Genomic DNA, 15,561 nt, shown 5'->3' with positions numbered 1-15,561 from the left:
GCCCCCGGCCCGCCAGGCTTCTCCCCCCCCAGCAGCAACAGCGCCGAGCTCTGCATGGCTCCCCACTGCTGGCGCTGGGCCCACGAGGCTTCTCCCCCTCTGCCGCAGCAACGGCAGCAAGCCCTGCATGGATCTGCCACAGTTCGCAGTGGTAAGTGTGCATGTGCAGGGGACTCTTTTACTTTTGGGGGGGTTTAAATATCCCCCGTATAGTTTTTAAAACTTTTCAGATTTTTCTGCACACCCGGGATTGCCCCAAGTGGGCAGGAAAATCTATTTGCCCCCTAGGTGCCCCCGATGTACGGATTTAGATATCCGCATGTAGGGGGCGTCTTGACTATATGTATATAGATTAGGGTTGCCAACAACTATGAGAAAAAAGTCCTGTCCCTTTAATAGAGGCTTAATGAGCCCTGACCTGGATAGCCCAGGCAAGTCAGATCTCAGAAGCTAAGCAGGGTCGACTCTGGCAAGTACTTGGATGGGAGACCTCCTTGGGATACCAGCAGTTGAGAGGCGGGGGCAGGTTTTTATTCAGTCGTCTCTCTGAATACCCTCCAGGCCCCCAGTAGGGGTCAGTCACCAGAGGTCCCCATGACTTCCAGGTGCACATACACTCACACATACACATATAAAAAACACCAAAAATACAAAAAAAAATGAGAGAGAAAATAGAGGCTTAATGAGTGGAAATGGGCTGTTGAATAGAAGCTAAATTGCCCCAGTGACAGTTGACCTCTGTTGCTGAGGTAGGGGGCTAACCCGGAGCAGCAGGACTTGTCTGAGGCCTGAGAAGAAAGAAGTTTGCCCATTCACCCCCTGTCACCTGGGTCCTTCAGCAGTGTGGGTTCATTTTCTTTAAAAAGTGCAATTCTTATTTAAAACTTCATAAGTGGCCTTGGGTGCTACCTTTGGCAGAAAGGTGGGGTCTGAGTTCTCCAAATTATGTAAATAAAAGTAAATACACTAAAGTGTGGTGGTGTTTAGTGAGTCACACATCAATGAGCATTGTGCTAGCAACTTTGACAACTAATGTTTCGGGTAGGTTCTGGAGGTGATTATACATCTGTAGTTTCTCATAGGTTTTCTAAAAAGAAGTCTGAGCATTAGAAATAGGATTGCTACCAAGCTGGGAGAAAAGTGTCTTCTTCATGTCCCTTTAAAGGTAAAGGTTCACTTGCTCGAAAGCCAGTCGAGTCCGACTCTAGGGTTGCGGTGCTCATCTCCGTTTCAAAGCCAAAGAGCCAGCGCTGTCCGAAGACGTTTCCGTGGTCATGTGTCCGGCATGACTAAACACCAAGGCGCACAGAACGCATGTCCCTTTACTAGAGGCTTAATGGGTGGAAATGGGTAGCTGAAGTTTTTCATGGCATGGAGGTAAATGGCATTTCCTGGTAAATAACAGCTGATGGAGGATATTTTTCTCCAGGTCTGTTGGCAACCCCCTTATAAACAACAGCTGTCTGAAACTGGCTTTAGTACAGATACATTTGTGGAACAATTGACATTTTATTGTATTTTGGAATAATAAGCATAGAAATGGAAGTAACTATCTTTTTCAAGCCTTTTATACAATTTTGAGTTTCTATTATATATGTATATTATATCGATATTTTCTGTAAGTATTAAAAAAGTAAAAGTGAAATCTTCTCAAACAACGCTGAATCACCATCAGTCTTCTTTGCTTTTCTATAATATTTAGTGCTAACCTGAAACCTAGGTTAACTATAGTGCAAAAACACTCCAAAAGACATTCCAGCTGCTTTTAACTCCACATGACTTCTGAAATCCTCAGTAGGCTTGTGAGCAGAAGAAATTGGGTTAAAGGAATAAAGCTGCACTGAGAATTTAAGAAGTAGATGAGTGTGTCCTCTAGTGGTTATTAGTTCTTGCACAGTTGATTTCATATATTCTGAATGCTTTAAATCATACATATGCTTACACATATATATCACTTTGATTGTGGTTTCACAGAAGAACCTGTGCTAGATGTATGCAGCTGTTCCTTGATCAATCACATTTCTGGGGTTCAGGCATTAGTGGAGGAGTCCAAAAGCACAAAATGCTCTATCAGTTTCCAGATTTCTACAAGTCAAGTTCTATTGCATTGTCTACTTGATGTCCCACCATGTTGATTGTATTGACTTATTTTGTGTAATCTGCCTTGAGCCCCAGAGACGAAGGTGAGCTATAAATAACATAAATAAATAAAAATAATATTGTTACTTCACAGAGAGGTTATGAAGTTGTTTATAGCATGCAATCCTAACAACACTTCCCTTGGATTAAGCTCCATTAAATAAAATGGGACTTGGTTCCAAGTAGACCTGCTTCTGTTAAACAGACCTATTAAATTTGCATGCATATATTGCAAAACCTCGGAGAAGGTGTCTTTTCAAAGGTAGGAGGCAGGAAGGAAGCAAATGCATAAATAAAAACGATCAGATATTGTTAGAAGGAAAGGACATCTTTAATATTTGTTTTGCTATCCAGTTTAAGAGTATGGAACAAACAAGTTCGGCGTTGTGAATTATGTGAAAGTCTTACAACAGGCTGCATTGATTTAAGAGGAGCACTATCAACTGGAAAGCCAGAGAGGCAAATTATATACAGGACAAAACCATCTGTAGGTGTCTCTTTAATCATATTTACCGTTATAATAACAAAGCTAAGAAGTCTGTGCAGCCCGCATGACACCAGGCTGTATAAGATTCTTGAATCAACCAGAAAGCTTTCCTTTGTTACCAAACACCATAAATAGGGATGCCAGCCTCCGGGTGGGACCTGGAGACCCCCCAGAATTACAGCCCATCTCCTGAATACAGAGATCAGTTCCCCTGGAGCAAATGGATGCTTTGGAGGGTGGACTCTATGGCATTGTGCTCTACTCAGGCCCCTGCACTCCCCAGGCTTCACCCCCAAATCTCCAGGAGTTCCTCAGCCTGGATCTGACAATCCTACCCACCCCATCCCTCCTGGTGGCAAGAAGGAACATGGCAACCCTAATAAAATATGAATGGGAATTATATAAGACCTCCCATTCATATCGGTGGGCCTTGTACTAGAGAACTTCAAAATGTCTTTAGTCTATAATTATTTTGGGTCCCACCATTATCGGGGAGCAAATTTAGCAGAACCCTCCTAGGAAGAGTTATGTCCTTTAGTTCGTTAAACATGCTATGATTTTTATTGGTTGCCGTTTGCAGCTCTAATAACTTTCAGTCTAAGACCATAAGAAGAAAGTTAGGCATATTTTCATTTTACTATTTGAGTGACTTCTAGGTTCCAATAGGCAAGATAATTTAAAGCTGATTTCTGTGACGGAGGAAAATCTTGATGCCTAGGACAATGTTTTACTGTTGCATAACTTAATGTGCATCTTGTTTCCTTCCTCTTAAGATGTTGGTGCTGTTTTGTCCTTCCTTTGACTTTAGTTTTGCTTCTGGCAGATAAAACACAATAGTAACATGTCAAAAAGCCAAGAGCACTTTCAAAATGTAGAAATATAGCTTACGAAAGTACAGATATCATTATTACAAGAACTGTATGTAAAGGGTGTACAAATTTGCCCTTTTTCGTTTCTTTTGTTGTTGTACGTTGCCATTGTCAGCCTTTTCCCTTTGTCCTTAGCTGATCCCAGTTCATGTTTAATGCAGTTTTTATGCAGGTTTGGGCATTGTTTCTATGCAGTTGACACGAAAAGCACTCTTAAAAACTGCATGAATGTAATGAGAAAAAATTGGCAACGGGAAAAAGAAGACTGAGTGAAAATAAAGTTTCATAGGTTCAATTCACACAAAGAAAACTAGGGTTGCCAATACCCAGTTGGGGGCAGGGGATCCCCTAGTTTGGAGCCCCTCCCCCTGCTTCAGGGCTGTCAGAATGCAGGGGTGGTGGCGGCGGCTGCTCCATTATACCCTATGGAGACTGGTCCCCATAGGGTATAATGGAGAATCAATCCATGGGTATCTGGGGCTCAGGGGGGGGGGTGTTTTTTGAGGTAGAGGCACCAAATTTTCAGCATAGCTGGTGGTACCTCTCCTGACCCCCCCCCTCAAAGTTTCAAAAAGATTGGACCAGGGGGTCTAATTCTATGAGCCCCAAAAGGAGGTCCTTCTATCTTCCATTATTTCCAAAGGAGGGGGGAAAGTCCATAGGGGCTAAGAAGAGTGTAACTGCTTGGGATGGCACTAAATCTCCTAGCTGAGGGACACCTATCTGTAGGATGGGAAGGCTCACCCACACCTCTCAGCTGATCCAGGAACTCTATGAGTATTGCTGGGTACCAAGGAAAGTCAGCTTTCTCCCCACTTCCTGTTTCTTGAAACTGGGTGACAAGATTGAACCACTGAGTGGGGAACAGGGTTCTTTCCGCCTTGCCCTAAACACAACATTTGGTTGCCAAATGTGTAGGGAAGAAGAGCACCTCGTTTCCCTATCCTCACCGGCCCTCTCAGTATTGATGTTCAACGGGAAGGTCTTCAGGTATAGATGAAGCAGAGTTATGTGGAAGAGATTGTGATTTTAAGATACCAGAACTGTTTTCCAAGCCACTTTGGGGTTTCAGATGTGAAATGAAAAAAGCAGGTACAAACCTACTAATAAATATAAACCATTTTTTTGGAAGGAGGGCCAGCTTGGGAATTTTAAGAACACCATCTGATATTTATATCTTTTTACAATCACTCCCACTATTGTTCCCAGATTACAGACAAATAGACGGACAGATAACACTATTACTTACCTCCCATTTATAATGGCTTCCTATGCCTTGTTGCATTCTGCTTTCCAGTCATCCACTATGATAGGTTGGAGCAAATTTTTAAAATTGTCAAGTGGACAAGCCTTTGAGCAGCCTGGCAATGTGAGTGGAGCAGGGTCTTTAGCAACGTTGGTCAAGTAGTACATCTCAACGGTGTACTGACTGGTTTTATGGCACCCAGGAGAAGAAGAGAATTAGGTTATTACCATCTTTGAGTACCACATAGAAATGCAACATGGGCCTTGTTAGCAATATTTTTTTTCTTAAAATACGTGTTCTGAGACCTCTTCTGATAAGATTTGTGGAACTGTACATGGTTAACAACTGAAAATATCAAAACTGCCTTTTGATTCCTTCAGCCAAACAGAAAGATTGTAGAGATTTTATTTATAGATGTCATTTGCTTGGGGAAAATTATTTAGTTGTAAACTCTGAGGTTGTACAGACTGACGTAGGACCAAAGTACACATTATGTTTTCCCCACAGTCACTCTGCAGCTGTGGGAAAAGGCACAGAATACTCTACATGCACCTCCAAAAAGTGGGGAAATACTGCCTCCAAGCTGTTTCAGCTTGGGAAAAAAAGGCAGGGGGGGAAAGCCGGAGCCCCCCCTTCTCTTCTCCTGAGCCCAGCTAAGTTACTGGGGTCCTTAAAATGCCTTTCTTTGCTGCTGCTGTGGGACTGTGGGGAAAGTGACCCCCAAAACACCACCTATAATGTGTAGTTTGGCCCTTAGAGGAAGTCTCCCTGATTTCAATGAACCTTCCTATGAAACAAGTATGCAAAGGACTGCATCTTTGCAGCCCAATCCTACGCAGGTAGGTGCACCTAGATTTTCCACTTGCGAATTTATTTTGTTTAGGTTACAGCAAATTATTGCTTTAGTGCCGGAATAGAAAAATATCCAACAATACATGAATGCAGCCTGAGAATGGGGACAATCTTTGCTGGAGGAAGTCAACATCCTTTCTTCAGTCAGGTTAAAGGCAAGTTATTCTACGATCTGTAGAGCCAGCATTGTGGGGGTGCAGCCTTCATTATAGCTCAGCTCCTGGGGGCATTTCCCTCGGTTTTTCCCCCTGTTGCTGTCTATGTCTTCATCTTTACTTCAGGGTTAGGAGAGGAATGGGATTGCCAATATGCCTGGAGAAAAATGTCCGATGTCTTTAATAGAGGTTTAATGTGTAGAGATGGGCATCTGAAGCTTTTCATGGTGCAAAAGGGCCAATAACATTCTAGTATGTCTCTGCTAATCGGACAGGACAACATTTTCTCCCCAGGCAGTTGCCAGTCCTAGACACGAAGGGGTTCCTGTTTCCCAGCTGCAGATCCTTTCACTTGAATTTGTCTCGACTCCTTCAAGAACCCAGGGATGCCTCCATCCTTGCTCCCGTAAGGTTCTGCTACCTTCTTTCCAGACTTCATGTTAACTATCCACAGTTGCTTTCCCCCTTGATTTGTGAAAAGGTTAGCAGGCATGAGAAAGTTTCCCCTTGGCTCCCTGGGAACAGTTGTGGACCTGTTTTGACCACTTGTCATTTGTATAGGTCAGTCACTGCTGCTTTTCATGGGACCACTTCTGTCCCCCCCCCCCCATGCTTGGAGCGCCATATGATACCACACAGGGAGAAGTATATAGAACAATTCACACAACACTAAATTAGCAGCATCAGGTCTACTTGACCAGAGGAACAATCCAGCCAAAGGTCAGCCCCTTTCTCATGGAAAGGGCTGAAGGCTACTCAGGTGTATAATGGTCAGTTTACAGGTCACGAATTCCTCCTGTTTGTTAGGTGATAACATGAGAACTTTGAATCTGACATTCAGTGGGGGGGTTGTGCCTCTCAGGTTCACTCACGTCCTTTTCTCCTTGTGGCCACAGTGTACAGGAAGAAGCGGCTTCAGTCTTCACTGCCCCCACGTTGTTCTCGTTTCCCCAGACCAACCCAGGAACCGCTTTTGGCTCTGTTGCAAAACTCATCATGCAACTGCATCAATAATGCGGTATTGCAAACAGAGCCAATAATAGCTTCTCAGGGCAGTCTGAGGAGGAGAAAGCGGTGTGGAGGAGACAGTTGCAGGCAGTGCTCCCTCTAAGCTGTGGAGTCTCGTGAGCAAAAATTCTACTTTGTGAGCTACTGGCATTAAAGTTGTGAGCGAGTGATTTGGCTACTGCATAAATTACTTTGCTCTGGGGCCATCCTTCCTGAGCGAAGACAAAAATGTGTGAGCAGGATGCTAAAAACCTGTGAGCTAGCTCACACTAACTCAGCTCAGAGGGAACACTGGTTGAAGCTGCTTCTGCCTTCATGCCCTGGGTCGAGTGCAACACGCACGGGTACATGTAGACCTCAACCCCTCTGCTTATTTCTGAGTCACCGGATATACAAGTACACCCCCCAAAACCTTGCAATACAAGCTCACATTCCCTCAGTGATATTGCAGTTCATGCCGATGCCCCCACCTGCTGTCTCAGGCAATAAAATCTTCCTGTGAAGGTGCCAGAACATTATGCAAAACCCCCCACAACTATTGTGGAAACCAGGGGTCATTTCCTGCAGGAGCGCACCGGAGCGGAGCTCCGGCAGTAAAGAGCCCAGGGGGCGGGCACATGCAACAAGCCCCACCCCCTGCTCCCAGCATCCCTCAGTCAGAGCAAGAAGCAGCCAGGTAAGTTGCAGAGCCCCCCCCCCGGCCCAAAACAGTCCAGTGGCACCTTTAAGACCAAGTTTTATTCTGGTACAAGCTCTCCCTCCTCTGTGAGGAGAGATCTGCACGTTCCCCCCCCCCAATAGCTAGCAATCCAAAACCGTCCAGTGGAGCCTGAGCGGTGGGTGTTGCCTTCTGACACACTTCCGGTGATGTCAGGGGGTGTGGCATATGCAAATAAGTTATGCTAATTAGCTCCTGCACCTCTTTTTCTATGAAATGACCCCTGGTGGGTCTCTGGTTTCTTAATACATTTTGAACAGCCATGGTTCAGTTTCAGCACAAAATACAACGATTTCCCTCGTTTCTATCAGCAGCTCAGAAATGGTAGGTAAAAGGTGGCCTTCGGACTAGTTTGAGAAGTGACTATAAAAAGGGATTGCCCAGGAAAGCACGGCTGCATGTTGCATCTGAGTGGATACTTGCCCATTTGCTTCTTGATATAGCTCAAAAAGGTGGCAGGCAGCATAAGGAGGTAGCTTTTTATCAAATACATCCAGGGCTGATTGGAGGGCAACTATTGTGATATCATGCTGTAAAGAAGAAGAAGAAATTCAAATGAAAGATTGTTTGTGTGTGTGTATGGTTACAGTACCCTTCTCGTTTGCTCAAATGTTATTGGGTCTAAGGAGGTCGTAACAAACACCCTTTCTTGTCTTTTTGATAAAAGGGTTTTTCTGCATGTGTTATTTCATCGGTTGTATGCCCCTACTGTGTCTTTTTCCCCCCTTTTCTACTTGTGTTTTGCCCCCTCTAGTGGTCATTCTGATCTTTCCTTGCTATTTCTAGGTCATAAAAACAGAGAAATAGCTAGAAAAGATCGAAGTGACCACTAGAGGGAGCAAGACATGTGTGGAAAAGATTCAAAAAACCAACAACACCTGGCACAGTATGGACATACAAACAACAGAAATAACATGTGTGGAAAAACCCAAACTGTGGTACCATCCGAAGCAGTTCTATTCAGATTACTACTCAGGTCTATTCAATGGAGCACACTCCCAGGAAAGGTTTCTCAGATTTGCACTGTTGATTAGTGATAAGGTGATCAGTCTTGCAAGAATAGCTGAAGAAGAAAGGAGCTTAAATGTGAAGAAATCTTTAACCATGCACAGTTGTTATGATCCAGAAGTTAGTGTGCAGTTGCTGTATATCTGTAGTTTATGCACATCTGTACCTCCTTTCCAAACAAGCCACACACACTTCTGCATATCAAACTGGGGGCAATGTCTGTACATTTGTATATAAAACATATTCCACAAAACGAGGAGGGACTGCATCGGCCCAGCCTGCTTTCATTCGTACAAACAGATGCTTTTAAGCCTTGATTCACATTAAACTTTCTACACATAATGGGATTGCTCACTTAGTGCATAACATGATCAATGTTCCCTCTAAGCTGTGGAGTCTTGTGAGCAAAAATTCTACTTTGTGAGCTACTGGCATTAAAGGTGTGAGCGAGCAATTTGGCTACTGCATAAATTAGTTTGCTCTGGAGCCATCCTTCCTGAGCTAAGGCAAAAATGTGTGAGTCGAAAGCTAAAAAACTGTGAGCTAGCTCACGCTAACTCAGCTTAGAAGGAACACTGAACATGATCCGTCTTAACCACAGAAGGGGGGGGGAGTCCTTTTTGCTTCAACAGAGATTTAATAGCATTAATACTTACCGCTGAATACATCGCCATTTTTTTGGGGTCAGCACTGGTAGCAGCCTTTGTGATATCTTCCAAAATAGCTTTCACAAGGAGACCTGGATGGGCACGAGGAAGAAGATGAATGCCAGAGAAGCCAAGAAACATTTCAGAACTTGCTTGCTGTCATCCATCCTTGATCAGTTATGAGGGATTTATTTTCCAAATAAGGATAACTGAGAAAGTCTAATGTTCTTAATTCAAGGAAATATTAAATTCCAACTAAGTATCTCCAATATTAACCAATGTCAAGAATAATTGTATTAGTCATTGTAGGAGTTCACCTTCATTTTTCTTCTAGAGTCTATAAAATGTGGCTTCTCATTACAGTGGTCTGATGGCTTCTCTTCAGGCAAGTATTTCAAGTGATGTTTTTGGTTATTTTTGACCGTCACTTTCCCTTAGGTTTCGCTTTATGAATCTAGAAGGTTACGATCTCAGTTAAGAACACTATAGAACAAAGTCTGAGTCCAGTGGCACTTTTAAGACCAACAATGTCTCATTCTGAGTACAAGTGTGCATGCACACTTCTTCAGATACATTGAAGCAGACTTCCTCATGCCTTGCATATAGGTAGAGAGGGAGGGGTAGTTCCCAGGAAAGGCTAGTTAGAGTCGAGATGCATAGGTAATTGGATTAAAGCAGTGGGTAAGAGCTGTGAATAGCTGTAAATTAGCACTCAAACAAAAGAGTTAACAAACAGATGCGAGAACTAAGTTTGTGTCCAGTGGCACCTTGAAGACCAACAAAGTTTACTTCAGGGTATAAGGGAGAACTGCCTTAGCATGTGTAGATGCACGCTTCTTAAGATACATTAAAAAGTATAGCTAAAATTGGATGAATAACAGCAAATTTGCATACAGGTAATAAAAGAGCGGTGTTATCCATGTCACCCCCTCTGGCATGCCCATGTCACTTCCCGGTGACGTCAGAAGTGAAGTGGCATAGGTGCGTTTCTCCTCTGTGCCTCCCCCGAAAATGTCCTGGCTACGGGCTTGTGTCCAGAGTAGTTTTTAACTGTTAAATAGAACCTTTGTGTGAATGGGAGTGGTAACCAGATTAGGGCTGCAGCGGGAGGGATCAATGGTTCTCCTGTCCTCCATTTTATCCTCACAACAACCCTGTGAGGTAGTTAGGACAGTCACTCTATCTCAGTCTAAGGTCATCTATTAAGCTTCCATGGCAGAGTGGGGATCTGAAGCCGTGTCTCCCAGAACCTAGTCCTGCCCTCTAACCACTGCATCATGCTGGTTTCCAGTGTCTCATCTGACTCATTCCTAAGATTTTCTGTGTTCTTCAAACAAACCTACACATGTGGAATTGTATATTAGACACCAAAGCTCTAATCCTTAAACCTGTGCTAGACTATGACATATGAACCCCACCCTTTCAAACAGATTACAGGTTTTCTCATTCAGGGCTCTTTTTGTAGAAAAAGCCCAGCAGGAACTCATTAGCATAATAGGCCACACCCAACAGCAGAAACTCATTAGCATATTAGGCCACACCCCTGACAGCAGAGATCATTAACACATTAGGCCGCACCCCCATGTTACCAGAAGTGTGGTTATCCAGCCACACCCACCTTTTGCTTGTTATTCTGTTTACCTTGTTTGTTGTCAAAACCCAGGGCTTTTTTGTGACAGGAACTCCTTTGCATGTTAGGCCACACACCCCTGATGTAGCCAATCCTAATGGGTTTCTGCTGTTGGGTGTGGCCTATTATGCTAATGAGTTCCTGCTAGTTGTGGCCAACTCGGGAGCCAGCTGGAACTCCGTTCCTGTGCGTTCCTGCCCAAAAATAGCCCTGCTCATAATCAAGTAACATCAGAACACAATTCATATGAAAGTGAGGGGTGTTTTGTTTTTAGAACGATACATTTTACATTTTTAAAACAATGTTCATTGGTGGGGTTACTTCAGCAAAAGCTTTATATACACAAGGACGCAAGACAGGACACACAGCGGGTGCGTTCAGACGGGGGATTTACAACGGTTAGGGTGCCGGTTCCAACCGGTGTACTTACGGGCGTTCAGACGGCGAACATTTGCCTCCCGTCCCTAACCGTTGTAAATCCTTTTAAACCGTTGCACTCTGCCACTAGGTCCGAAGTGGTGGTTAACAGAGTGCAACGGTGGCTTCCGATGAACCCTTCCGTCTGATCGCTCTCCTCCGTTGCACAGCCACTTCCGTCGGAAGCCTGAGGCTTCCGGCTTTCCCGGGCCATTTTTTTTTAAAAAAACTAAGCGATATGCGCTCAGGCGAAGCTTCGCCCTGAGCGTTTGTTTATATTTTAAAAAAAGCCCTTACTTTACCGTCCTGGAGGAGTCCGGGACTACAGGGAGGCCAGGTTGGGCTTTAAACTTTAAAGGTAAGTGCTTTCCTTTAAAGTTTAAATGTAAGGGGGGGGTTGAGGATGCGCAAAAATCGCCATTCTCTGAATGGCTGCCTGTGCGCATGCTCAAACTGCTTAAAAAAAAAAAACCGCCGACGCTCGCAGTGTGTGAGCGGGCGTCCAACGGAGGCATTCGCAAGATGGAGGGTGAGTCTGATCACGTTTCTGCCGGCATAAACTGCACCGGTTCCAACCGGTGCAGTTTATGCCGGCAGAAAGGCCGCGTCTGAACGCACCCAGCGTGTGTGTCACAGAGAAAGGGGGCCTACTGGATACTTGCCTCCTTGCAGTCGTGATTTTTCTTCTCTTTTGTGGTCCCCAAAGACTGCGGTTATGGCCACCTCCAGCAGTGATTTCATCTTCTTCATTGTGCTCGGTTCTACCCAGTCATCATTACGATACTTATGGAGAGACTAGTGCCAAAAAAGCAAGCTTAATGTGATCCATGTTATAGTCGCAAGGCAGGCACATTATTCTAACAGTGTGGATGCTGCCACAGTCCCAAGCCACATACGCTTATAAGAACTGGTGTCTGCCTATTGCCTACATGGGTCATTATAACCAGATCCAAAGCACCCTTCATTTCGTAATGGTTTTACAGGCATGATTATAATAAGGCTTACTTTCAAGGGAACAGTATTAGAATTAGGCTGTTGTACTGAATTTGCTTGACTTGAAATGTGGCACGTTCTGTGAGCTTTAGACAGGCATGCAGTGAAGCGGTTGTGAAAGTGCTCCACCAGACAGACAGACTGGCCAATTATTAATTTATGATGTCGTGAGTAGAAGTTACTTGAGATCATTCCCTGGCGTGGTTGCCAACCTCCAGGTGGCGGCTGGAGAGCTTCTGAGACCACAGTAGGGTTGCCAGCCTCCAGGTGGGGCCTGGAGATCTCCTGCTTTTACATCTGATCTCCAGCTGACAGAGATCAGCTCCCCTGGAGAAAATGGCTGCTCGGAAGGGTGGACTCAATGGCATTGGACCATACTGAGGCCCCTCCCCTCCCTAAACCCCACCTTCTCCTGGATCCACGCCCAAAATCTGCAGGTATTTTCCAACCCAGACCTGGCAACCCTAGATTACAACTGATCTCCAGGTAACAGAGGAAATGTTCCCCTGGAGGAAATAGCTTTGGAAGGTGGACTGTGGCATTACACTCTGCTGAAATCCCTCCCCTCTCCAAACCCTAGCATCCTCAGACTCCACCCCCCCCCCCCAAAACTCCTGGAATTTCCCAACCTAGAGCTGGCAGCCAAATTCCCGGGCATGAAGCCCACTACCTTTTGGAGTTTCTTCTCTTCTTCTCCATTGCCTGAGACCATCCTACTGTGGAGACTGGCACAGAAAGAGACGGCAGAGCAAGCAAGAAAGAGAGGGCACCTGCGCTACTTATTGCCACTGCTGTCTGCCAACTCACATGTACCTTCTCCCACAGGCCTCGGGGCCACCTGTGAGATATAGCAGGATGTGGTGTGAGTGGTGGAGACTGGAAACAGTCCCTGTCTGCTCACTCAGGCTCAGCTGGTGCTGTGGTAGGTGTGGCCTTGCCTACTCCTCATATTTTAGAGGCATCGTGTTCACATGTGACCCCATAAAATCTGGAGCTAGCACTGAATTTGCTTATTTTGTCATTGCTGACCTCCATTTTCTTTCCCCCCCACCCAAAAGCTGCCTCAGCGGTTAGTTTGGTAAAGACAATGAAACCTTTTGAAATAGTCACGGACAATGTTCCCTCTAAGCTGTGGAGTCTTGTGAGCAAAAATTCTACTTTGTGAGCTACCGGCATTAAAGTTGTGAGCAAACAATTTGGCTACTGCATCGATCAGTTTGCTCTGGAGCCCTCCTTCCTGAGCGAAGGCAAAAATGTGTGAGCCAGAGGCTAAAAAAACTGTGAGCTAGCTCACACTAACTCAGCTTAGAGGGAACACTGGTCACGGAACTAAACATCGCTCCATCCTGCCAAGCCGGGCGAAGGAGAAGAGCAAGTAGTCAATCTCTCTCTGCCACATGACCAGTTGTTGTTCACCTTGATTTCTGGCACGGCCAGAGGTGATCTTGAATCATGTGACGTGGTCCTGAAGGGCTCTTTTTGTGGAAGCTGGATATGCTATAATAGTTAATTAAAAATACCTGAACAAGTAAGGCATCATATGCATTCCAGAGCTTGTGACTGTTCACGTCCAGAAGAGTTTTCACATCATATCCTAGTTTAGGTGCTATTTCACCTACGAATGGCTGAAAGATAAAAACAAAAAAGAAGCGAATCAGCAAACGGAATGATAGACTCTGTCTCTGCATTAAGTTACATGACATGTCTTACAGTATATGACAATAAATGCTTTCAACATTGGCATTTACTGGCAATTACAGAACATCTGAAAACCCACCAACTGCTTGTGACAAATAACCCAATAGTTAATTCTTGTTTCTATAATTGACCATTGGGCTTATCTGCATTCTCATTTTCCTTGCTTGTGTGTTCCTGTTGCTTTGGGTATTTTTTCCTTCTGCACATGTTTTGCTCCCTCTAGTGGTTGATTCTATTTTACATTAGTTTATGTCTCGCATAAAAACCTGCAGTGTTTTTTTTTAAAAAAAGATGCAATACCAAATCGACCACTAGAGGGAGCAAAACACACACAGAACAGAAAATCTGACACTAAAGTCATGTCCTTTGCTTCATTTGTACATTCTATGGTTTATCTGGTAATGCCTGTTTAGATAGCCTTTATCACAATAAAGACACTGGAAGGGTTTCTCTGGCTGGTGCCTGATGTAACAATAAACCCTTTCCCACAATGAGAGCAGTAAAAAGACTTCTCTTCAGAGTGAGTTGCCCGATGTCTGTGAAATTGAGAGGCAAGAGAGAAGCTTTGCCTGTACCTGTTGAACAGAGCAGCATACCAGTTCTCATTTTTGGCAGTCAACTTTGACCTACCATCAGACAGGACAGGTGTTTCTTTCTGGACTGGATCTTTGGATTATGTGATTGGTTTTAAGTCTAGCTACAAGTTTTCTCTTGCCCTGAATTCTGAGACAGGTTTTCTCTTCTGTGGATCCCCTGATGCCTGGGGATGCTTGATTTGTGAACAAAATCTTCCCTACAATCAGGGCAGTGAGAGGGTTTCTTTGTCGCATTCTCTTCCTTAGTGGGATGGTGATCTGGGTCTACCTGGTGGAAAAGTCTCTTCCAGTCATCAGTAACAGTTACCTGGTGGTGTTCAGTAAAGCCCACTGTGTTGTAACCTAAAGAGATGTCAGCAACTGGGGCATTTCTACAACTTTCTACAGTATGGGATACCTGGTAGGTAATGGGGTTCCCATACAGACTGAGTGTGCTTCCATAGCTGGGACACGAACAAAGTGTCTCTCCAGTGTGAGATCTCTCATGAGTCACAAAAGATGGCCATTTGTTCAAACCTTCCCCTGTAGGAATGACTTCTCTCTCTTTGGTGGATTATCTGGTGGATGGAGACTTCCCCAGCATCAGGATCACCACAGTGTTGTGTAGTTCTCATATCATTTCCTAGAAACAGATCTAATCCACTGAAATTCTGGGTAAGTCCATTCAGAAGCTATCTCTATAATTTCTTACCCCATAATAAAATATAACTTATTTAGCTGCCTAAAGCCTTCCTGTGTACAAAATCATACTGAATTTGCACTTCTGGCCCAAGGCTTCCTTGTTGCAAGATCTCAAATGTCACTGACTTATTACCTTTGTAAAACTAATGTTCCAACCTCAAAATTTTCTACATTGATTGGCAAGAGCGGCATCTTGATAGCTTGCACTGTTTGCAGGAGTATTTCAGGCTTGTCATTCTGAAAACCCAACAAGGACAGCACGGTGCAACTCTGCTGCATGCTGTTTCCAGAGAGAGCAAATAGACAAGAATCCAAAAGGATTTCCTTTTCTTCGGTGACTCACCAGTACTTCTCCGAAAGGTTCCTGAATTCGCTCTTCAGTAGCCGCATTCCTCCATTGATCCTGCAGAGAGCTTT

The 15,561-nt window shown here is 44.4% G+C and overlaps 1 protein-coding gene across 1 annotated transcript in view; it reads right to left on the bottom strand.

Annotated features, from left to right (window-relative positions):
* Window positions 1-7,821: 7,821 nt before the first annotated feature.
* LOC107107297 (prostatic acid phosphatase-like) overlaps window positions 7,822-15,561 on the bottom strand; it is a 19,138-nt gene continuing 11,398 nt past the window's right edge. The window contains exons 6-9 of the mRNA XM_015407578.1: window positions 13,690-13,794; window positions 11,839-11,971; window positions 9,139-9,221; window positions 7,822-8,004 (exon numbers count right to left, since the gene is read on the bottom strand). Of these exons, the coding sequence (XP_015263064.1) occupies window positions 7,822-8,004; window positions 9,139-9,221; window positions 11,839-11,971; window positions 13,690-13,794 (504 nt within the window). The remainder of the gene's footprint in view (window positions 8,005-9,138; window positions 9,222-11,838; window positions 11,972-13,689; window positions 13,795-15,561) is intronic.

This window comes from Gekko japonicus, unplaced genomic scaffold (genome assembly GCF_001447785.1).
Source record: "Gekko japonicus isolate JY-2015 unplaced genomic scaffold, Gekko_japonicus_V1.1 scaffold1215, whole genome shotgun sequence".
Lineage (NCBI taxonomy): Eukaryota > Metazoa > Chordata > Lepidosauria > Squamata > Gekkonidae > Gekko > Gekko japonicus.
This window is presented reverse-complemented; position numbering and strand designations above follow the sequence as displayed.